Source organism: Schistocerca cancellata, chromosome 5 (assembly GCF_023864275.1).
Source record: "Schistocerca cancellata isolate TAMUIC-IGC-003103 chromosome 5, iqSchCanc2.1, whole genome shotgun sequence".
Taxonomy (NCBI): domain Eukaryota; kingdom Metazoa; phylum Arthropoda; class Insecta; order Orthoptera; family Acrididae; genus Schistocerca; species Schistocerca cancellata.
The window spans coordinates 733,596,420-733,621,446 of record NC_064630.1 but is presented as its reverse complement, the minus strand read 5'-3'; the positions used below and the strand labels follow the sequence as shown (position 1 = coordinate 733,621,446).

Below are 25,027 nucleotides of genomic sequence, written 5' to 3'. Positions count from 1 at the left end.
TATCAACAATTAGAAGTTTAGTTTCACTAAATTCAACTGCCCCATCACAACATTCAAATATCTGTTCGGTGCTGTGCCGTGATATGTCTATGGACTCAAATGGATTTTTTACATACATGACCAATCCCCCACTCCGCAAGAAAATCCTTGAAAAAAAAAAAGGGGCAGCTAATCTGTATCTTGGTAGTAAAGGAAGCCTCTGAATTGTCAAATTATTTAAGTGGTGCTCCGATATACCAATAATTTCAGAGTCAACATCTATAAGCAGTTCATGCACACGTGATTGATACATCTGCTCTGAACACCTGGAAGTTAAACGTGTAACGGTATTTTCTTTGTGCCTGCCTGCAACTCTACATTTCGTCTTTATGGCAAGTAGTGATGTAAGTTCTTAGGTTTTCATAGCTAGAATAAATTTACATAACATTTGCTGGGCTATAGACTTAGTCATATTGTAAAATGATGCACCAATGTTTCAGCCACTACTACAAGTACTTCTCATCAGGATATATCAAACTTCGGTACATCATTTTACAGCATGATATGGTCTACAACTCTGAAAAATTTCATGCCTGCAGAGTTTACAGCTGCCTCAGGAGTTGCAGTCTCACTCAAATTGTATATCAATAGCACAGAGCAGTTAGCTAAACACACAACATAGAATTGTACAGACTGCCAACTGAGCTTTTGTATGTCATATTACTGCCAAACATATATGGCAGTTAGGGATAACCATATTCCTTATTAACCCATACATTGTCATAGAAAACATTATACTGACTTTAAAGTAACAATAATAGATACCAGAAATTAAAGGGATGAATTTATAAAACACTAACATATCCACATAGATGTAGTACAATTTTTACTTATATACTAATGACCATAAATATGCGTAGTGTTAAACAGTGTCAACATTTTATAATAGTAATTAGGTTAAAAAATCAGTCTGAAATGCTACAAGAAATATACTTAATAATTCAAGTGACAAATTAATCCACATACCTTCACACTAGTAGACTGCAACACTTGGAAGAAAAACCGTGGAATATAAAGTGGTGTCTGAGACAGCACTTCTACCTGACGCAGAAGAATCTCCACATGCTGCAAATAAAAAGACACATATAACTACGTGTAAGTAGTGAAGACTGGATCTGAAATACATCTTACAGTGCAAGTTGAACAGTTCTTGGTCTGACACGAAAATAGCATACGTACTGAGTGACTTTTTGATTAACTGATTGATTAATTAATAATGCAATTAATCCATTGTGCTCTATTGGCCCCACCAAGGACGAAAACCTGCTGGGATGTGTAAGAGCAAGATACAACTTAATCTGTAATTTGTATTGATAATGAACTGTCACCATACTGCTTAGCATCGTTTTTTTCTTCTTCCACTGATATGTAGCCTAGTACATTAGCAAGAGAGTTACTAATTGGGGAAAAACAAAGCTGCTGCTACCTCAGCTACATAAAATAGCTGCAGTTTATCTTCTGTTGGCAGCTTAATACTTATGTCGGTAATGATCAAGGAAAAGAAGGAGGTACCCACAATGCAGCAGAATGCGTGCCATTTGCATTATGTTTTGTATTTGTTAATGCTGAAGAAAAGCTCGGCACTGTTTTCAATCTTGCTCCTATGCCTACATACTGCTAAAAGCCTTGACTACACATTGAGCGGTACCTCCTTTTAGATGGTAGCTTCTTGAAGAACTTGGTACCTGGTACCAAGACATGGTACCTTAGACATGGAGGCAAGGTCTACTTGAATATTATCTTTCTGCCTTCTGTTTTGATTGTGACACTTTACATCAGGTTGTGGTCTTTGTCTTTTCTTATGTCCTGGAGTCCCTTAAACATATTTCTTGATCAATCTGTTCACCAGGTGGCATGTCTTATTTATTCTCGTTTCAGTCATTACTACCATTGTTCACCTGGTGACAAGTCTTACCCACTTCCATTTCAGTCATACTTACAATATTCTCTCTAATTTCTTCATTGGTCCACTTATCTTTTTTTTTTCTTCATTGCTCATTGAGCAGTAACAAATTTTTGAATGGTTTTAACATCGAAAGTCCATGTCTTACTGCCATAAGTAGAAATGGGTTATACACTATACCATTTCAGAGTCACAGGAATCTTAATTTGACAGTGGAATTTTGATTTTTAAAACTATACTGAGTTTAATAAAAACACTGTCTCATTTCTACTCTTCTTCAACTGCGTTTAATACAGATCAAATTTATTGCTAATTTTTATTATTTTCTTCTTGTTATGCTGATCATACATTATTTTTATCTTATTGAAATTTATTTCATGCCTTCTCTCAAACTTCCTCTATTACATTCTTCCACTCAGAACTGAGCTTTATCTGTGCTAAAAGCAAAGATACAATGTCTTCAGCAAAATGAAAGTTTTTCTGATATGTTTCATTTACGAGGGCGGTTCAGAAAGTAACCTCCGATCGGTCACAGTGCGGGTTGTGGGGGGAGTAGCGACGCCATCTGTGTATTCACGCACTCAACAGGTCAGTCGGCATCAAGCCGTGGTCGAGTGAACGTCGTACCTGCGCTAGTTTAGTTTTTGTGGCAGTTTGAAATGTGTGCTGCAATAGAAAACCCCGCCAAATGTGAAGTGCGTGCTGTCATAAGGTTTTTTACAGCCAAAGGATATTCTGCAGCAGCTATTCATCGTGAGCTTTGTGCCGTGTACGGACCAAGAGTTATGAGTGAAGGAGTTGTCCGTGAATGGGTACGTTTATTTAAACGTGGACGAGAAAACGTTCATGATGAAGAGATGAGTGGTAGACCATCATTGGAGACTGATGAACTCGTTCAGACAGTTGATGCAAAAGTTCGTGAAAATCGACGTTTCTCAATGTCGGAGTTGTCTACTGGTTTTCCACAGATTTCTAAGACTCTCTTGTACGAGATAGTGACAGCAAGATTGGGTTACCGTAAGTTCTGTGCACGATGGGTGCCCAAAATTCTTACCGACCACCACAAAACTCAAAGAATGGCCTCTGCATTAGACTTTCTGTCACGTTATGAGGACGAAGGAGAACCATTGTTAAACAGAATCGTGACCGGTGACGAAACCTGGATTAAGTACGTGAACCCTGAGACAAAAGAACAATCAAAGATGTGGGCACATTCAAATTCGCCTACCAAACCAAGAAAAGCCTCGCAAGATTTTTCTGCCAGAAAACTGATGGCAACGGTGTTTTGGGATGCCAAAGGGGTGTTGTTGGTTGAATTCATGGAACGTGGTACGACCATTAATCAAGACGTGTACTGTGAAACAATAAAAATGTTACGATGGGCTACACAGAACAAACGCCGTGGTATGCTGACTTCCGGTATCGTTTTTTTGCACGATAACGCCCGTCCTCACTCTGCTCGCAGAACAACGGCCCTTCTTGAGTCCTTCAAGTGGGACGTTATCAACCATCCACCTTACAGCCCAGACCTGGCGCCAAGTGATTATCACCTCTTCACGCATTTGAAGAAATGGCTCGGGTCACAGCGGTTTGATGACGACGAAGAGCTCAAAGATGCGGTCACAGGCTGGCTCCAGGCACAAGCGGGTGATTTTTATGCAGAAGGAATTTCAAAGCTTGTGAAGAGATACGATAAGTGCCTCAATCGCTATGGAGACTATGTAGAAAAATAGTGCAAAGATGTAGTTGTAAGATGTATATATTAAAATATTTTTATTTAACTTGGTGTATTTTTTTAAATCAACCGGAGGTTACTTTCTGAACGGCCCTCGTATATACATTACTTCTCCCCGGAGGTTACTTTCTGAACGGCCCTCGTATATACATTACTTCTCCATTTCCCCAGTTGAAGGACTAGCAAACACCCTGTAGGACTGCTGAGAATAGTTTTGTAAGCACGCCTACTCCTTCTATTAGTTTTAATTTTCCCAATATCCTAATGAAGTGTAATGGACACTGCAGCATTAAGGTGTATATCATTCAGTCTTGCTTCACAAGGGTTGTTGCTGTTATTGTAGAAACTGAGATAAAACTTTTCATAATCTAAGTAACCTCAACAACGTGGTATTCATATCCATTGCTTTACTTTATACTTCATTTATGACTTGCAATGGTCTGTTGCACCTGTATCCATTTCTAACGCCAGCTATTAGCTTTGACTGATTAAACTAAAAGTTTTGAAAAGGAGGGTTTGGTGCTCAATGTGTTGCCTCCTTCAGAAGAAGATATTTTGGCCAAAAGCTTAAATCTATAGCGTCTTTTCACTGTGTCTCTGCGGCTCAGTATTTCCTCTATATATCCTTTTCATAATATTATTGTTATTCCATCCTGGACTTTCCACTGTTTAAACAAAATACTTTTTCTATATATTGGTAATAATTTTGCTGAATATCCTGTACATCACGGAGAGAAGGCTAATAGATCACTACTTTCTTATGTATTGTTTATTGTGTTACAGTGCAATTACAGGATTGTTCCAGTTTTGGGGAATTGTTTTCCTCTACTTTCTGTTGTATTATTTTTCACCCAGTTTTAACAATTTCTATTGAAATGCCGTCATCTATAGGCATTGTTCCTTTCCTAATAGCTCAAATGGCTCTATGCACCTTAACTGGAATGACTTCCAGAAAGTCATGTCTTTCATGTACCTGTATCCAGGATTCTCTTCTTGAACTATACAAACATTTAAGTAAATTTTTGAATGCTTCTACACTTTTTTCTTTATTACTGGTTACTCTGCCATCAGCCTCTGAAACTGGTGAAATGTGAGGACTATCCAGTTAATGTTATTATAATTATAATAATTATTATTGAATCTACTACTGTTTTCAATTATTTCTCTTAACAAAATTTCATTGTAAATGCTGACATACACTCAGAGATATATGTCGATAGTTCTGTTTAATATGGCTTATTTTACCATATTCCAATTGCTGTTAGTTTGAAACTCAAGCTTTATCTTGAATAACTGCCTTTTTCTATTTCAGATTCTCTTTTCGACTGATTTCTTCATTCTTGGAACATCTTTTACTGTCCATGTACATGCCTTTTTTAAGGTGCCATGTGCCACATGAGTCATACTCCTGTGAAAGACTCACGTGCAAGACTTGTTCGACACACCCACCCAGCACATCCTACTCCGTTCCCAACTGAGGCTTATCTTATCCTATCAGAGACAGCATCACATGTGAAAACAGTCATGTCACATACCAGTTATGCTGCAATTTCTGCAGTGTGTGGCAAACAACCAGCTGTCTGTTCACTTGAATGGCCACAGCCCACCTGTGGCCAAGAGCAGAGTTGACCACCCAGTGTCAGAACATGCTGCTGAACACAACGTGCTTGACTTCGATGGCTTCTTCGCAGACCGTGACATCTGGATTCCCCCCTCCTCGCAAGGCTATTTTCTACACATCCTCTGATCCCGTAATCCTCCTAGATTCAATCTCTGCTAGCTGTATGCTCCACGTCCACCTCTACCGCTACCCCACGACTTTGATTTCACTTACTCTACACCCACAACCTCTTTGCCACTGTCTTCTCTTCCTCTATTCTGCCTCCCCTCTGAATCCATTCCTTCACATCACTGTGATCGTGCACTGCATCAATTCTCAGGTGCATGTGCTTGTTTTGCATTCCTATCCCATGCACCTGCTGCCTGTCCACCACCACCATCTCTCCCACTCCCCACCCTCTTTCTCCCCTCACCACTCTACCCAACACAACTCCCCACATCAGTTGAGATACAGTTCTAGCACAGTGTATTTTGCTGGTACAATGCAAGGAATTTCTCAGGCTTGTTTACGTGCATCAGGACTTATCATTACCATGTAAAATGTGCTAATTATATGCTGAGAAGTCTACAGTGGCTTGATCCAACAGTGACTGAAGCAAATATCTAAGCACTACATCAATAGTTTACCAAAAATGTAAGTAACATGTAGTGAAGTGGATACGCAAAACAAATCCAAACTTGCCTGGTGGCTGATTACTTTAGGCCCTTCTGCTTGTGGTAACTGCTGGGCTAAAGCACTCGCCTGCTGACAACGCTTTACCAGTTGCTGTGTTTCCAGGTTACTCTGCTGATATATGCTATCACTGAAAGCAGTTGAAAATGCATGACAAAAATATTGCTAGATATAAAAAAACAGATATTTCTGTTAACTGTAACACCGTATTTGAAAACATACTTTTTATGAAAGAGATCCAATGACAGGCAGCATGCTGTTCATCTCCATAACAGTCTATTCAGCCATGTCATTCACAAAAGCTTAAATGTGATACGTCTGACACAAGAGGAGCCAGTGCAATAGCAGAAAGAATGGTGTGCTTCCATGACTTTGGAATTTTACATAAATTTAATGTGACAGTGCAAAGAGTTTGTTAACACTACATCATCTTGCAAAATTCATAAAGTCCTTGGGTTACAGATTCTCCCTAAGTTGTTGCAGCATATCAGATTTAACTATTTTGTCTGTGACAAATTCTTGTTCAGGACTCAGTGACTGTAGCTGTTCATGATGGTGTAAGAAAACTGTATCCTTGATAAATCCACATGCATAAAAATCAAAGGCTGTCACGTTCAGGGAATGAGTTGACTATGTGGTAGGACCAGCTTAATCTGTCCAGTGACCTTGTAATCTATCCTTGGGGTAGTCCCAGACTTCATTAAAGAAGTACAGCAGTGCATCATTTTGTTGTACACGTGTAAACTGCGCATATTGCTGGAATAACGTTATGTAACAGTTGATAAAGCACTTATAACCTTAAAACAAATGGCTGCAGCCAAAGTTTGCTGTGCTCATCCTATACCATTCACTTTTAAAGTCACCAGACAAGGAAGTAGTCAACAAACTACAGATGCTGGGGTTCACTGAATCCATATCTTCAAACCCGAGGGCAATACCCTAGTTTTTATTCAAAAGCCAAATCTAATTCTTCACTTGAATCAGTATTTTAAGTCCACAATGCATCACTGATTCTCACCATCTCCACTACTAGCTGAACTACCTGGGGATGAGACTTTCACTGATGGATATTTGCACACACTTCCTAACTAAGCTTTGCAAAACATAATTATGATATATAATTGAGCCTATATGGTTACAAGCATCTACCTTAAAGATGATGTGAGAAAAAGGTATACCCTCTGAACGAATAGCAGAACGAAATAAAACATTTAAAGCATTACAAAGTAAACTGAGGTTATTGTCTTGCTTGTCTCACTTTTCTGTAGTGAGTAATACTCACATATAGTGGTTAACAATGTTCACTGAGACAATGCTTAGCTCGGGAACCCTCACCGCACCAATGTGAATTCAGTCATTGCTAGATGAATGTCCAGATATACTTGCTATTTAGTGCCATCTAGAATGTCACTGTAGCTTACACAATCCACAGTGTGTATTCAGCCAGCAAACAGTAGCTGTACAAGAGTGTGAGTGTGAGTGTGTGTGTGTGTGTGTGTGTGTGTGTGTGTGTGTGTGTGTGTGATATCATGTGTGTTCCTATTGTAAGCATTTTAACATTTTTATTCCTGAAACTATCAGTATACCATACCCTCCAATGCTTTACTTAGTATTTAAATTAAGTATCACCAATTTAGAGGTATCATAGAAGGCCAAACCACCCAGACAAAGGGGAGGGGGAGGAGGATTTTTGTGAGATATTTCTAACAGTGATACAAATAAGTGACTGAAGTTTCACAAATATATCACAACTATAGGTCTCTCTTGATTATCATAGTTTCTTCTTTGCGGAGTATCTAATCATTTTATTATTTTTCTGATCAATTAAACAGAAAAGTACAAATAAAAACACATGGGAAAGCAAGTGGCACATTGGAGCTTTGGTTCATGAGAAGTGCTTGGGTTTCAGGAACATTAGCACGCCGTCTTTGAAATGCAGATATCTTGGCTCTAGTCTCACTTTGTCTCACAGCCTCAACTGGCCACAAAGATTAAACACTGTTTACCTGCAATTAACAGGAAGAATTATCACTTTTCTGTATATCTAGCATGTTATTAATTGTAGTAAAGTTTGTATTACAGCTGTAACACTCATTTGCTGCTTGATTCTAAATGACATACCATTTTTCTTGAACCATTTGTAATTTAAGAAACAAAATCACGGTCACCAAAGCTACTGTTTTAATAATATTATTATTTATTTCTGCAACTATTTTTAGTCTAATATATCAACTTATCACAGAATTTGTGTATGCAATGTAACATTCGTACCATACTTATACTTGAAACTTCCTGGCAGATTAAAACTGTGAGCCCGACCGAGACTAGTATTTAATCTGCCAGGAAGTTTCATATCAGCGCACACTCCGCTGCAGAGTGAAAATCTCATTCTGGAAACATCCCCCAGGCTGTGGCTAAGCCATGTCTCCGCAGTATCCTTTCTTTCAGGAGTGCTAGTTCTGCAAGGTTCGCAGAAGAGCTTCTGTAAAGTTTGGAAGGTAGGAGACGAGATACTGGCAGAAGTAAAGCTGTGAGTACTGGGCGTGAGTCCTGCTTCGGTAGCTCAGATGGTAGAGCACTTGCCCGCGAAAGGCAAAGGTCCCGAGTTCGAGTCTCGGTCGGGCACACAGTTTTAATCTGCCAGGAAGTTTCAAAATGCAATGTGCCAAAAGATTATTTATACAGTAAAAAAGTACTAATTGCAAAGAAAAAATTAGAGAACATAAAAATTCTAGTCTACTGCTCAAATAAGAGCATATTCATTTTTAAGAGAGCCATCCAGAAAATAAAGAACGTTTTACCATTATCAAGATATTCTTTAATAATAATGCAGAAGCTCAATATACATTGTTTATCACTTACTTTTTCTTTTTTTCCACACAGCCACCTTATATATTAAGGTACTTGTCTTACCTTGGCACGAGTTTATGTACACCCTCTTCATATCATGTGGCTGACTGGCTACTTAACCAGGTCACAACAGCATCCTCCACGTCTTCATCATTTGTAAAGTATTTTCTAGGAAAATGATCCTTTATGTTTGGAAACAGGAAAAAGTTTGACAGACCCAGGTCTAGACTGTAGGGAGAATGCTTGAAGGCGTCCCACCAGAATTTCTAACGCAGCCAGGCTTGTAGCTGCTCGGCAGTATCTAGACATGCATTGTCATGCAACAGAACAATTCCATGTGAGAGCATGCCTCTTTGGCAGTTCTGTACAGTCAGATAAAGATGTTTGAGGCTAGCACAGAATTTACGAGGTGCATTCAAGTTCTAAGGCCTCTGATTTTTTTCTCCGGACTGGAAAGAGATAGAAACATGTGCATTGTTCTAAAACGAGGCCGCGTTCATTGTCAATACGTTCCAGAGATGGCAGCACCATACGGCAGATGGAATTTTACCACCAGCGGTGAGAATGAGAACTGTTTTAAATACTTAAAATGGCGACGTTTTCCTTACTTGAAGAGCGTGCAATCATTCGTTTTCTGAATTTGCGTGGTGTGAAACCAATTTAAATTCATCGACAGTTGAAGGATACATGTGGTGATGGAGTTATGGATGTGTCGAAAGTGCGTTCGTGGGTGCGACAGTTTCATGAAGGCAGAACATAGTGTGACAACAAACCGAAACAACCTTGGGCTCGCACAAGCCGGTCTGACGACATGATCGAGAAAGTGGAGTGAATTGTTTTGGGGGATCGCCAAATGACTGTTGAACAGATTGCCTCCAGAGTTGGCATTTCTGTGGGTTCTGTGCACACAATCCTGCATGATGACCTGAAAATGGGGAAAGTGTCATCCAGGTGGGTGCCACGAATGCTGACGGATGACCACATGGCTGCCGGTGTGGCATGTTGCCAAGCAATGTCGACGCACAACAACAGCACGAATGGGACTTTCTTTTCGTCGGTTGTGACAATGGATGAGATGTGGATGCCATTTTTCAATCCAGAAACAAAGCGCCAGTCAGCTCAAAGGAAGTACACAGATTCATCGCCACCAAAAAAATTTCGGGTAACCGCCAGTGCTGAAAAAATGATGGTGTCCATGTTCTGGGACAGTGAGGGCGCAATCCTTACCCATTGCGTTCCAAAGGGCACTACGCTAACAGGTGCATCCTACGAAAATGTTTTGAAAAACAAATTCCTTCCTGCACTGCAACAAAAACGTCCAGGAAGGGCTGTGCGTGTGCTGTTTCACCAAGACAACGCACCCGCACATCGAGCTAACGTTACGCAACAGTTTCTTCGTGATAACAACTTTGAAGTGATTCCTCATGCTCCCTACTCACCTGACCTGGCTCCTAGTGACTTTTGGCTTTTTCCAACAATGAAAGACACTCTCCGTGGCCGCACATTCACCAGCCGTGCTGCTATTGCCTCAGCGATTTTCCAGTGGTCAAAACAGACTCCTAAAGAAGCCTTCACCGCTGCCATGGAATCATGGCGTCAGCGTTGTGAAAAATGTGTACGTCTGCAGGGCGATTACGTCGAGAAGTAACGCCAGTTTCATCGATTTCGGGTGAGTAGTTAATTAGAAAAAAAATCGGAGGCCTTAGAACTTGAATGCACCTCGTATCACTATTGACTGTTGTGTTACGGGGCACGATATTGATGAGTACGCACCAGAATACAGAGGCCATCAGTTTTTGAGTTCATGCAGTTTTTTTGATCTTTCATGGCCTCTGTGGCAACTTAGCATGACGCCAATCCATAGACCGTCACTTCATTCGGGGTGGGGAGGGGGGTGGGGGTGCAGTATTATGAGTAATCCACGTGTTTCATTTCCTGTAACCATCTGGTCGATGAATGTGTTGCTCACCTTTTCGTAATGCTCTAGCAATGCTAATGCAGCACCCACTCAAGCAGTTTTCTGGTCATCCGTGAGCACACATGGCACCCACCATGCACAAATTATGTGGTACCCTAAGTGCTGAGTGACAATTTTAAGCACAATTCAACAATACACTGCTTGATATTGCTCATGTACATCTCTAATTGAGAATCATGAATTCTCTTGAATGATCCAATGCATCTTTTGTTTCAGTGCATCAGTGATGATGGAGGGTTGCCAAGATTTCTTTTCATCATAAACATCTGTTCTGCCATTGTTAGAAATCGTGCACCACTTTTGGATGCTGGCTTTCCCATAAATAGTAACAAGTCTGCAGTGAACATCACAGGGTCTAACATATTCCATCTGCAGAAAATATTCAAGACCTTGCACCTCACAGTCACTGGGATTCAACAGTCGGCACAGCCATGATCACAGCTACTTTTGCACTTACCACATGACAGCGTCCAACTTGCAGCTGCATGCAGCAACTGTCCAAATCACACTGAACACTGGATACCAATTACAGGCTGCCACAAGACAGTATGTGCAAACTTAGACATGAAGTAACATTGCAAGAACAGTTACAATGTAAGTACTGACCTGAAGTCAAGCACAGGGTCTTCTTGATAGGTTGCTTGTGACACTCTTTCCAAAGTGTGTGCCATCAACACACACATCTGCTGCAAGCTGTAATTCATTAAGGAGAAATAGGAGCATTGCTAAAGAGAACACAAAGAAGATAGTTATTAGTTACACCTTTTAACCAAAAGATTTCTTGAATGGTGAACTTTTTACAATACAATCATAGAAAGTGTATAACAAAGATAAGCACCTAAAATAGTGATAAAAACAGAGTGTCAAAAAAATCATAAACAAGGGAAGTTGTAGATATGATGTCCACTAAGTGAACATTTTAGGATTAACTGAAGAATTCAATATCACCTCACCAATTCAGAATCAAGCTGCAACCCTTCACCCTAACTATATCTCAGGACATCCCTCAAAACAGTAAGTTACATCTAAAACTTTGTATTCACATTTATTGGCATCAATTCACAACAAAACTGTCACATTTCAACCTAATTGTGACTAGGGCTACGCTGTAGGTCGGTCTGGTCTGTCAGCACAACCCACAGTCCAAAAACTAATACAGACACATGAGAAATATTGTCAGTAGTCCATTATCTTTCTGTTTGTGCACATACAAAGCGACACGCCACATCATCATCATTTTATGTGACACAATTAACATCTGGTATTAGTAAGTTCAGCTGGGCTATTTATTTTTCCCTTTTTCATATGCTAATTCTCATGCAGCCAAATCCATTGAAAAGTCTTCCAGAAGGATACATTTGAATATTTGCGAGAGATGCAGGATCAGCATCAAAAGCAGACTGGTAGAGCTTCCAGTACATTTCACCACATAAGCGAAAGTCTTTCACACACTTACGCAGCTGCCATGAAAAAAATAGAGAAATCCAGAATTAGTAGCTGTATTGACGCACTGGTAAATAAATTTACAAATAAGTTTTACTTCAATTGAAAACCACAAGGTGAGGAAGGATTAACATTACAGACAAAATGTGAAACATTAAATATCACTCCAATTAAATTCATTACAATGAGTGCTATCTCATGTGTTCTCGGTGTGACTGATTGATGGAGTACTTCTGGATGTTCAGCTGAGCTGTTTCCATTTTACGCACAACATTTTGATGAACGACACAGTAGTCTTCTTAAGTGCTGTGAGTTGTGCTGTTATGTGCTCTTGCTGCATGGGCTCCAACCAGAAGACGACTAGTTCCGTTGCTGAAATATTGAGAATAAAATGGAAACAACAACTCAGCTGAACTTCCTGAAGTACAAAATGAGTCCTGATTCAACAATGGGATTCTTTTCGAAGGGAAAAAAGAAAAAAAAAAGGGGAAGAGAGGAAGGAAAAGAGAGAGAGAGAGAGAGAGAGAATGATCATAATCACTGCAAGATGCATTGTGAGTTATTTAAATAAATTTTTCCTCTTAAACAGGCCGCAAGGAGCCACACTATTGTTTTGGCTATTTTATACAGATAATAAACTACTAAACAAGAGCATTAGTCATGGAAGAAATCAGTTACTTTATATACATAAGTTTAGAAAACATTGAAATAGGTGGTTGCACAAATAGAAATGGCAAGTGTGGTAGACAAATTATTATACCCATTTAAGGGAACATGTTAATACTGAGTTTACAAAAGAGAATGCAAAAATTAACGCTAATTCCTCTATCTCTAACATCTGCCAGTTCTTTACGCCAGACACCAGTCATCAAAACAGAAACAGAATAACCTGTGCAGTTATTCAAATTCTGGGTTATTTGTCCCATATGTATGGCATTTTAATAATATTGTTTTCAAGGTCTGTTTATTAAATTTCTAAACATTTGTGTTGCTCTATTCAAATTTATATGCTATTTCCTAATGCAATAATATAGAAGAATGCTGGTATATTACTTTTATGTTAAACTGGTGAGGTGTAGGAGATGTGGAGTGTTATGGTATTATGGAAAAGTCACCCTATTTGCATCAGGGGAGACTTTTTGGATGAGACAAGAAGGAAAGACATTACTTATCACAAAGTCACCCAATGCCCCAGACCAGAGACCTATCAGATGATGTGACAAGGCAATACTTTCTTTTTCATCCCATCCAACAGTTTTCCCCTAACTGGGGTTTTTTGAGTGATGTGCCACTTGGTGAGTAGCTTTTTCAATTAATTTTTAGCTATTCAATTATATAAGTATCTTCTTCTATACCTGGGTATTGGAAGGAGAAACAATAACAAAAGAGAATTATCAACTCCATCATCAGCTGTACGAGCAAGTTTAGCTCTAATGACTACAACTATACAAAGTAAAGAGACTGGTATTTGCATCACAACTGCACTTCACCCTCATTCATATCTGCTGATTCAAAAAAAGTGTAGAGCCAAGTTTTTGCACAGCTCCTTACTCTCCAGATGTGGCTCCTTCAGTCTTCTTCTTGTTTTCAAATTTAAATGCACTATTTAAAGGATAGCGTAAGAGGAGATACACACACACACACACACACACACACACACACACACACACACAGTCTGACTGGGAGGGGGGCAAGGGGGGGGGGGGGGATGGGAGGTCACTGTATGCAATCTGTAAAGGTGGCCAAATTTACTTTCATTAAACTGAAAACTTTGTTGAAGACACTAACCAAGAGTCTCCCACAATTACACTGTGTATTAACTGAGAAGATTGTTTCAAATGATATCACCTTATTTTGAAGTACACATGTATCCAAGTGGGCCTATACTGCTTCATATAATGTAAGGAATCTGCAAGTGCTACAGAACACATCCCTGCGGCAAGTGTTACAAGCCCTATACTTCATTAAATTTACTGAGTTGCTCATGACGCTGGCACACACCTTTCCTACAGCAACACAATATATTGGCAATCCATTTTTATCTTTCCTGTCATATGTTTCGAAACCAGCAAATCAGGAACGTCAGGACCTGAGACAGAAACAAAGCTTGGAAACATGGGCAGCTCTTGAGGTTGCTAAGGGACTGAGAACCACTCATATCCACATCATTACCATTTCAGCCCATCACATCCAAGTCGTCATTCTCTCACTAACCATCTGGCACTTATCATTGCCTTCATGCCATACCTATCAATGTTTGGATTGTTAATGCCATAACCTGGTGTGTTATATTGAAGTAAATGCCAACTGGCAATAGTCATTTGAGGTTTGTGAGTATTTGCAACCAAGTGACGTGGGAAATGGGAGAGTGATTTTTTGTTCGCAAGGAAGGTAGAATTCCAAGGCAGAACTCTCACCATTGCTGTTCTTCTTAATGAGACAGTATATGTACATATGTAAGTAGTGTTGTCGCTCAGTTGAATGGCTGCTTCATGTCATTTTGTCATACTTTAATAGTAATGCCTGGAATTTACTGACATGCAATCTTTTGTTCATTATGAGCTATTCGTCATTCATAATAACTGAAATCCCCAATATTCTGGGTATAGAAATGAGAATTAAATTTTTCAGGGATGAAGTCATTTTTAAGACTTTACTTTAGTTTTTATATGTGTGTTTAACATTCATTTATGAAACAGTCATTCAGTCTTAATGCTGGAGGCGGATGAATGGGTAGGACTTGCTCCTTGAAAATTCCTATTGCACCCATAGTTTGGGGATAGCTTCTTTTATTAGTATTCAAAACTTGAAGGATCCCTGGTTCAAACCCAGCCATGGCTTAAATCCTGAATAAAAAGCATCAGCAAAAGGCAGCTGAAGACTCCTGGCATAAGAAGTCGTCATTCTTCTGCCCATAGCCTTTTATAAAAGAGCAGAGGAGTGGACAGAGGTTCAGGGTACCCTCTTGCCTTTGGAGTGGGAAGCAGCCCCTACAGGCTGGAAGAATCAGTGATGATCAACAGCATGAGGATATAGAGGGCAATGTAAATCACTGTATTAAAGACACTTATGGTACATCCACAGGACATGTCACCTTTAACTGAAAAAGTGTCTCAATGATCTCTCCATTAGCAAGGATTAGTCCCCCATTCGGTTCTCCTGGAGGGAACTGCCAAGGGGGACGTGACTATGAGAAAGAGCTTGAATAACCAACAAAGGGATAACATTCTAATAGTCGAAGCAGGGAATGTCAGAGGTCTGAATGTAGTAGGAGAGCAAGAAAAATGTGTAAAGGGAAATGCAAAGACTTAACCCATATAAAGTGGGGAGGGGGTCAGTGAAGTGAAATGAAAAGAAAATTAGGATTTCAGGTCAGACGAATATACAGTAATATTAACAACAGCAGAAAATGGTACAATGGGAGTAAGATTCATCATGAATATGAAACAAAGACAGAGAGTGAGCTATTGTGAATTGCTCAGCAATAGGGTTGTTCTTATAAAATTCAACAGAGAACCAACACCAACAAGATGAAAATCGATCATGGGAGGCTGGAATCCAGTTGTAGGGAAAGGAATAGAAGAAATGGTTATAGGAGAATATGGGCTTGGCATTAGGAATAAGAGAGGAGAAAGACTAATTGAGTACCACAACAAATTTCAGATGGTAATAGCGAATACTCTTGTTCCAAGAATCACGAGAGGGGGAGGTATACTTGGAAGAGACCCAGAGGCACGGGAAGCTTCCAGCTGTCTTATATCATAATCAGGCAGAGATTCCAAAATCAGATACTGGATTGTAAGGCATACCCAGGAGCAGGTATAGACTCAGATCATAATATAGTAATGATAAACAGTGGACTGGAGTTTAAGAGCATCACCCAGAACAGTAAGTGTGGAAGGAAGGGGGATACTGAAGTACTAAGAAATGATGACATGCGTTTGAAGTTAGCTAAGAATATGGATACTGTTGTAAGGTTTACCAAAGCAGGCAGTTCAGATGAAGAGGAGTGCGTATCCCTAAAAAGGGCAATCATAGATGTTGGGCAGACAAACATAGGTACAAGGAAAGTAACTGTGAAGAGAGCTTGGGTAACAGAAGAAATACTTCAATTGTTCAATGAAAGTATAAAGTACAAAAATGTTCTGGGGAAGACAGGAATGCAGCAGTACAAATGCATCAGGAATGAAATAAATAGGAAGTGCAGGGCAGCTGAGGTGAAGTGGCTGCAAGAAAAATGAAAAGAAATCAAAAAAGAAATAGGTGTTAGAAGAACAGATTCAGAATATAGAAAAGTCAAAACAACTTTCAGTGAAAATAAAATCAAGAGTGGTGACATTAAGAGTTCAATGGGAATTCCACTGTTAAACTCAGAGGAGAGAGTGGATAGGAGGAAACAGTACTCTGAAGGTCTGTATGAAGGGGGAAGACTTGTCTGTTGATGTGATAGAAGAAGAAATTAAGACTTATTTTGTTAAAGTCAGAGGAGAGAATGGATAGGAGGAAAGAGTACTCTGAAGGTCTGTATGAAGGGGGAGGACTTGTCTGATAGAAGAAGAAATTAAGAGTTAATATGGAAGACGTATGAAATCCAGTAAAAGCCATAATTTAGAAGAGCTCTGGAAAATTCGAGATCAAATACAGCAGAAGCGATGGGTGGCATTCCATCAGAATTTCTAAAACAATTGGGGGAAGTGGCTACTATATGTAGAAAAGAAAGAAAAATAATAGTGACTTGCTTAACAACAGAGTGAAATACAGTAGACTGCTACTCACCACAAAGAGGAGGCGTCGATTGGCAGACAGGGCACACAGAAAGAAGATTGCTACATATTACCAGCCACACCGTAGGACAGTGGCCTTTGTGTGTGTGTGTGTGTGTGTGTGTGTGTGTGTGTGTGTGTGTGTGTGTGTTTTGTATGCTTATTTGTATTTTGCGTACATCTGACAAAGGTTTGTATGCTTATCTGTATTTTGTGTACATCTGACAAAGGAGTTAGTCCCATACTTATTACATCTAGCAGTACAATAACCCATGATAAACAAAGCAAGGAGGACATAAAAAGCAGGTTAGCACAGGAAAAGAGAACATTCCTTGCCAAGAGAAGTCTACTGGTACCAAACAAAGGTCTTCATTTGAGGAACAAATATCTGAGAATGTATGTTTGGAGCACAGCATTGTATGATACTGAATCATAGACAATGGAAAAACTGGAACAGAAGTGAATCAAAGTGTTTGAGATATGGTGCTACCGAAGAATGTTGAAAATTAGGTGGACTGATACAATATGGAATCAGGAGGTTCTCCACAGAATCAGTGAAGAAACAAACATGGAAAACACTGATATGAAGAAGGGACTAGATGGTAGGCCATGTTAAGACACTGGAGAATAACCTCCAGGGTACTAGAAGCAGCTGTAGAGGGTAAAAACTGCACAGGAAGACATAGATTGGAATACATCCCGCAAATAACTGTAGATGTAGGGTGCAAATGCAACTCTGAGATGAAGAGGTTTCCACAGGAGAGAAATTCAAGGCAAACCACATCAAACTAGTCAGAAGGCTGATGATTCAAAAAAATTAATTACATTTGCTACTTGGCATGGATACTGAAACAAAAGTATTGACATTTAGTATCCGTATTTCACCTAATATAATGTCAATTTGTGAAATATCAATGTGTGTCACGTATCCATTTTTTAGATTTGTTTCTAAAATAAAAAAATATCAAACTGCAGCTACAATTGTTTCAGTAAATGTTGAAAGACTTTCTAGCTGAAAGCACATGTTGCTCAACAACTGACATTCTCTCTCTCAGAACTTCCTCATACTGAGTGACAACACTGCAATAGCTCTAATATGGTTATACAATTTTTGTACATCAAAAAATTTAAAGAAAAACATAGCAATTTAAAATTAATCATCCTTTTTTAATTTCAATGCCAACCTACCATGACGTTTTTCATTCCTCTAGTTCATTTTATAACTCACTCTACACTAGTCGTAAAAACCAGATCTTGCAGTTACAAATATTTTCTCATATTCGTAAACTAAATAAATTCTCACTAGAGGCAACTGACCCAATTGCATCTCTCTCTCTCTCTCTCTCTCTCTCTCTCTCTCTCTCTCTCTCTCTGTACCCCACCCCCCTCCTACCCCTCTTCCTTACCCCCTGCAGGTGCTCCTGAGTTGAAGGACGTCTGAAGCACCGGCAGTTTAGTTTGGAGGGGATTACAGTTTTAGCAGTTTCATGTATGGGATGTACAGGGTGTCCAAAAAGTTCCTTTACAACTTCAAAATTTTATTACAGTGGCAGTTTTTGAAATATTTTAACAAAATTTCTTGTATTGTAATCACTGTTTACTAAAGTTTTTATATGTACTAAAATTTTGTGTTTCAGATACTCTGTTGATGGAAGGTACTGAAACTCTATAAAATGGCAACTCCTCAAGAGAAGGCACAATGTGTGACCTGGTTTATTGAGACAAAATCAGATTGGATGTTCAGACTCGACGAAACTTCAGAACGAAGTATGGAAGAGATGCACCATCGCACTCTTCAATTCGTGCATGGCACAAAAAATTTATGGAGACAGAGACAATGTTGGGCAAAGGGAGGAGTGGGCGACCAAGAATATCCAAGGAAAACAGTGATCATGTTTTAAATGTCTTCACTCATTCACCTACAAAGTCCATCCGCACTGCTGCCAGACTGTTGCACCTACCACGTTCAACTGTGCATAAGGTCCTCCACAAGAACTTACGGTTGTATGCTTAAAAAGTGCAACTGCTACAGACAATTGAGTCAAATGACAAGCCCAAAATGGACACAGTTTGCACTCAACATGCTTGAATGCCTTTCAGTGACAAGGCAACTTTTCATGATTCTGGGACATTAAACATACACAATGTGAGAATCTGGGGATCTGAATACCCCTATGTGACTAGGGAGCTTCACTGGGATAGTGCAAAAGTGAATGTGTGGTGTGGAATCATGTGCAACCAAATAATTGGTCCATTTTTCTTCAACGAGTCAACAATTACTGCAGATGGTTACCTCAACCTTCTGACCGAATATGTAGCACCACAACTGATTGACTTACAACCATCTATCATTTTCCAGCAAGATGGTGCACTACCACATTGGGAACTGCATGTTCATTGGTTCCTCAATGAAACATTTCCAGGCAGATGGATTGGGAGGGATGGACCAATTCCTTGGCCACCGTGTTTGCCAGATGTCACTCCCTTGCACTTTTTTATTGGGGGTATGTAAAAGATATCATTTATCAAACACAGATATGGGACATTGCTGACTTGAAGCAAAGGATTCGTAATGCCATTGCCACCATTGATGACGCTATGCTACAGCGAACATGACAAGAAATCGAGTACCATCTTGATGTGCTTCATGTAACTAAAGACGCCCATATAGAGGTCTACTAAACACTGTAAAAAAAAACTTTTATAAACACTGATTACAATAAAGGACATGTTGTCAAAATACTTCAAAACTGCCATTGTAATAAAATTTTGAAGTTGTAAAGGGACTTTATGGACACCCTATATATTTCCCTGTCAAAAGTCAGATAATTACTGGACAACTTTGTATTTCAACAAATAATAACCATTCTATTTATAATCTTGTCATTTAATAACAGAAGGCCTCTATTTATGTAGTTTAATTAAATCTTTGTGAACATCAGTAAATACTGCAAGATCTTTGTTTCTTCATAAGTACAAAGGGTGATTCTGTCTTCAGGGAAGAGTTCACTGTCACTATTTGTCTGGCACTTTGGGTTGGTTGAGACGTAAGTTTAATGGTACAGGTGGTGGTAGTAGTACTTCCATTAGCAGAATGGTGAGCACTGATACTTAAGTCTCCGTAGCTGAAATTTGCTTGATGATATGGTGACCAGTGTCTGGAGGCAGCTCATGTTAGATGTCAAGATGTCGGTAAGATATAGTGGATAACATCAAATTTGCCATGACTGTTCATAGACAACATGGTTGTATATAGAGGGATGTTGAAATGCCAGGAAATTGTTACAAAATGTGGGAAGACCAGCAGAGGAGCGATACTTGGAGCAGGGACTGCAAGCCGACACTTGAGGTAAACAAATGTTAAGTATTTGTAAGTAGGTACAAAGCTCTATTACTACTTAATGATACTGCTAACAATCAACTCCAGAAAAAATCACCCAAAAGAGAGAGAGAGAGAGAGAGAGAGAGAATAAGTTTAAGTATGAGGAACAACGCACAAAACAAGTTACAGAAATAGCAAGTACCAGAATGAGTTTCTCTGGAAGAATCTTAAGTAAATGTAATTCAGGTTATACATTTCTATGTCAAATAAATATACGTAATGCACATTCAGAAAAATAGAAGGATTAAATGAAACCATTCACCATAAACTGAAGCATTGAGCAACGGTCCAGTACACAAATTGCATTGAAATTATTGCTAAGCTTTCAGACAATGTGCCTTGAAGTTAACAGCTGAAATAAGCATGTCCACACACACGCACACAAACACGCACGCACACGCACACGGCTACACTGTTCCCACACATTGTCAATGCATCCCAAGGGGTGAGAGTTTATACTGGAGGAGTGAGTGTTGAAACAAGGAGGAAGGAGGGGTTGAAGGGAAATAAGGTAGTGACTGGCAGGAAATGAGATGTGAATGTGCCACTGGTCAATATATCTGACAAAATCCTTCACACCAGTCAGGCTGCAGTTTCACGACAATATGTCCAGCTGGGATAATTTAGTTTAGAGAGAGTGTGTGTGTGTGTGTGTGTGTGTGTGTGTGTGTGTGTGTGTGGGCGCGCGTGTGGCGCGTGTGCATGCGCGCGCGCATGCGGAGGGGAATGGCACGGACATGCTGTGTGCAAGTGGGAGTGGCAGGTAGTACAGAAATTTCCAATAGAATTCTAGAGGTGTGACATTATGACACCTAACTGGGTGCACAAAGTTTGAATTCACAGTGTCACCTGGGCTGTGATATGGCCAAACCGCTGCAGTGGGTCGCGGCTGCTCTCAGCTACAGAAGACGCTACGGCGGGTGGTGGTGCAGTACACAGGCTGTGGCAGGCGTGTGCTAGTTGTGCGAGGCACTGCAGGAACTCTCCACGCAGCCGCGTGTAGTCAGTTGCAAACTGCAGTGAGTGCGCAGGCGTGCTTGCAGCCTGTTTTACACACAAAATACAAACTCTTAACTTACGTCTTTGCATGTCTCTTTTCACATTTGAAACACAAATTAACTGAAGGTAAGGTAGTCAGGTGGTTTCAGCCTTATCTTAATAGCAGGAAGCAAAAGATATTTATACATTTTCACATAATAAGAAACAAGACAGCAAGCAATAAAATACTGTCAATTGGAAAGTTTCTCAAAGATCCATATTATTTCTGTTTCTTTTTTTGATTTACATTAATGACTTGCCTCCAATTGTAAAATACAACTCCACTTTTTTTTTTTTTTTTTTTTTATGATACAAGCAAGCTGTTGATTGTTTGAAACAGGAACTGAATATATTATGCTCTGGAGAGAAATAACTTTTGGTTTACAGCTAGTATGTTGACACTTAAGGGCAATAAAACATATGGCATACCAATTTCTTACACACAATTCTTTGCACTGATATTTACTATGCAGACACTTATGGCCTCCCACAAAAGCTAAATGCTGCCACCTATAAAATCAGAAACTGTCCACACTTAGCACCAATGACATGCGTAAACTCATTTACTTCATGTTATTTCATTCCTTGATTACGTATGGGATAATATTTTGGAGCTACACAGTTCATGAACTTTCAGTCCACAAGCCGAAAGCTTTGTTTGGCAGTCTTTTTGTTATGCCTGTCCATGACACAGCATCTCCACTATATGGTGAGTAGCAACTATCCTTTTCATAACATTGTCATGTAATTTAAGTGTTCGGTGTGATGGTGAAAGGAATACTTTTCTTCTCTACAAAATATGAGATCAAGAGCCGATACAAGTATTTTCTAGTTTCCTTAATCCATGTGCACAGAACATTGCGAACAGAGGGTAGGATGGTTATAGGGCCACATAGCAATTTTCACACAAAATGAATAAATCTAAGGACAACAAAACATCTCTCTTGTTTCTCTTATTTAAATGTTCAGTTTATTTAAACTGAGTTTGCCCTTTTTGTAAATTATATGCAACAGTCACAATATGGAGAGAAGTGGTTATTAGCAGAAATAAAAAAAAAAGATGAAAAACAGAACAGTGAGAACACAACTGAAGCAAAATCTGTCAAGTTTTGTAGTAAGACTTTTTATCAGTTCTAGGTTTGTATGATAATTGATTAATATTCACACTAATAGCAACATTCAGAACAATGCCAATATTTAAGAAATGACTTTTTTTCCATCGTTGCTAAATTCACAAATATTGGTATAATGTAAAACTGTTGTTGCTGTCAGTTACAAATTTTGTGGATATTACTCACTTTGAGAGCTGCGGTAGCTTTACAGCAGTGAGTGACAGCTGTCTCGATCCTCTGCACAGTCCCAGGCAACTGCCCACCCTGCAGAGCGGTCTCACCACGGCACAGTGCCTCCAAAGATACAAGCCAGAAGTGCAGTTGCTCTGATGCCACATTTTCCTGGAGGCGACCGAAGATGTTGGCTGCTACAGCATGGTGACCATATCTGTGTAACATTAGACTGCCTGTTACAAATGAATATTAAAACTTTAAATATAAATACTGCTTTGCCATCGTAATCAAAGTTAAATATGTCTGTCTTCCCTTGGAGTAAAACCAGGGTGAGCCCAAACTCTACTGACAATCTTTGAAAGAATGATTTGGTATATCTGCCCGGAGTTTTAGTGCATGTAAAGCTCCATCCTCGTAGGCTCCCTTTACAATAATTCATCTAGTTTGTAACATCAGTTATCTTTCTGACTTTCTATAAATGTGTTCTTATTACTGAAGCCACAGTAACAGTGATGCAACATTGGCACATAAAACAATGTAATACCACCTTAAGTTTTTTTCCAGCGTAACTGGTAAAAGAGGTTTGTTTTATCAGTAGCTCTTGGAATTACATAAAATTACTTTCTTCAAATATTTATGAGCTTGGGACACCACCTGCATAAAATATAAAAATAAAATAAAAAAAAAAACACTGTGCACGATGTACATGTTCTTGTTAAATTAGATATCTACGTAACTACATGCCAGTGTGCCTGAATTAGTTAATATTTAACTGTTTTCTCTTTTTACTATACCAACATATAAAATAACCATTGCAAAGATGATCTCTGGATGAATAAATTTATACTATATCAGCTACTCATTCAGTCATACATTTGTTCATTCAAATTTCATGTTCCATTACCCTGTCAAGTAGGATGACTTTCAGGGATGTGGAATGAATCAAGGTAAATGTTATCAAAAGACAAGCGAATCATAAGAAAACTTAATTTTATGTATATGTATTAACAATTAACTGTAGCTGTATCATTTAACACTATTCATGCTTATGCAAGCTAAATTTAATCAATTGGAAAGAAGGCATTTACTATTAAAAAGTCACATGTTCCTCAGTTAAATTAAGTATGTGATGTTTTAGCTTGATATTTACTGGATCACATTAGTATTTTGCAAAGAAAATAGTTATCTGTAAATATATCGTCATGTTCGCAATACATTAGAGCTTCTCATACAAATTAACAAGACCCATTAGTTGGCAACATGCGCTAGCAAGCTGCATCTGGAATTCAGCGAGCTTGCTGGGCCCAGACTGAATCCATGTGGGGCATTAATGACAAGGGCTAGTTTGCCAACCAGCCTGGATGTGGATTTTATGTGGTTTCCCACATCTGACTCAGGTGAATATCAGGCTAGTATCAAAGCCCCTCCTCAGTTATAAGATTCACAAACATTTCAAATAACATTCTCATACTTTCACATGGGTAACACTACACATGAACAGATGAGGCACACAATTTCCCAGGTTGGTGACAGAATCTGAACCCACTCCCTCCAGGACTAACACTGCCAAATCCAGATGAACACACCAATTCTATGAAGATATGGAATAAGGCAAGAGGGGGGGAAGGGGGGGGGGGATACAGCTTTATGATGAGCACTGCTACTTACCATGTTGACAATTTTTTAAAATTTTCCTTCTACTTGGTTGGAATATCCACTTCCTTGCATTATGTTAAATGTGAGCTTGTTGAATATGTTTGCACCAGAGAACATGAGTGTCGATAAGGAGGCAAACTCTACATGAAAACTGGTGAGTTTAGTCTTGTCCGAAGGTCTGAGTGAACTGCTCTTTTTTTTTTTTTTATCTTCCCCAAATCTGTCCTTCTTTCCTTCTGAGGAAAGAAGTAGTAGTTCCAAAGGCTAGGATAATTCTGTATGTGTGTTTCGCATATTACCAGTTTCACCTCATCAGTCTGTCTCATAATTTTATGATGCTAATGTCTGTTGTTTGTTCATGCAGTGCCTGCATCTATATTTTTGTCATTTATCAGTCAGTGGAATATTTGCTGTCGCCGAGGAAGTAGAAAAATTTGGTGGCCAACAATTTCAATATAACACCATTTCTGGAAGCTCAATTTAATTAGGATCACAATTTTTGTATGTTTCTCATTTAATGCTGTTCCAAGCTGCTTTTGCCTTATCGTTTGAACTTTTAATTTTTTGAGTGTAGTGCACATATATCACTTTTTTGATAGCAAACCAGAGGATTTTACAATGCTGGTGGCTATGGAGTTTCAACTCTTGACAATGGCTTGTC

The 25,027-nt window shown here is 39.2% G+C and overlaps 1 protein-coding gene and 1 long non-coding RNA gene across 3 annotated transcripts in view; one reads left to right on the top strand and one right to left on the bottom strand.

The window, feature by feature from the left end:
* The window catches only part of LOC126187327 (uncharacterized), a 52,801-nt gene extending 32,879 nt beyond the window's left edge, over positions 1 to 19,922 (top strand). The window contains exon 3 of one of the 2 annotated variants that reach the window (XR_007537709.1): positions 18,642 to 19,922. This is a non-coding gene — a long non-coding RNA (uncharacterized LOC126187327). The remainder of the gene's footprint in view (positions 1 to 18,641) is intronic. The other variant, XR_007537708.1, reaches the window with a different exon arrangement.
* Positions 1 to 25,027, bottom strand: part of LOC126187326 (integrator complex subunit 7) — a 160,479-nt gene that overhangs the window by 31,274 nt on the left and 104,178 nt on the right. Inside the window, 6 exon segments of the mRNA XM_049928344.1 lie at positions 1,006 to 1,104; positions 5,980 to 6,100; positions 11,405 to 11,491; positions 12,155 to 12,258; positions 21,236 to 21,430; positions 22,723 to 22,924. Of these exon segments, the coding sequence (XP_049784301.1) occupies positions 1,006 to 1,104; positions 5,980 to 6,100; positions 11,405 to 11,491; positions 12,155 to 12,258; positions 21,236 to 21,430; positions 22,723 to 22,924 (808 nt within the window).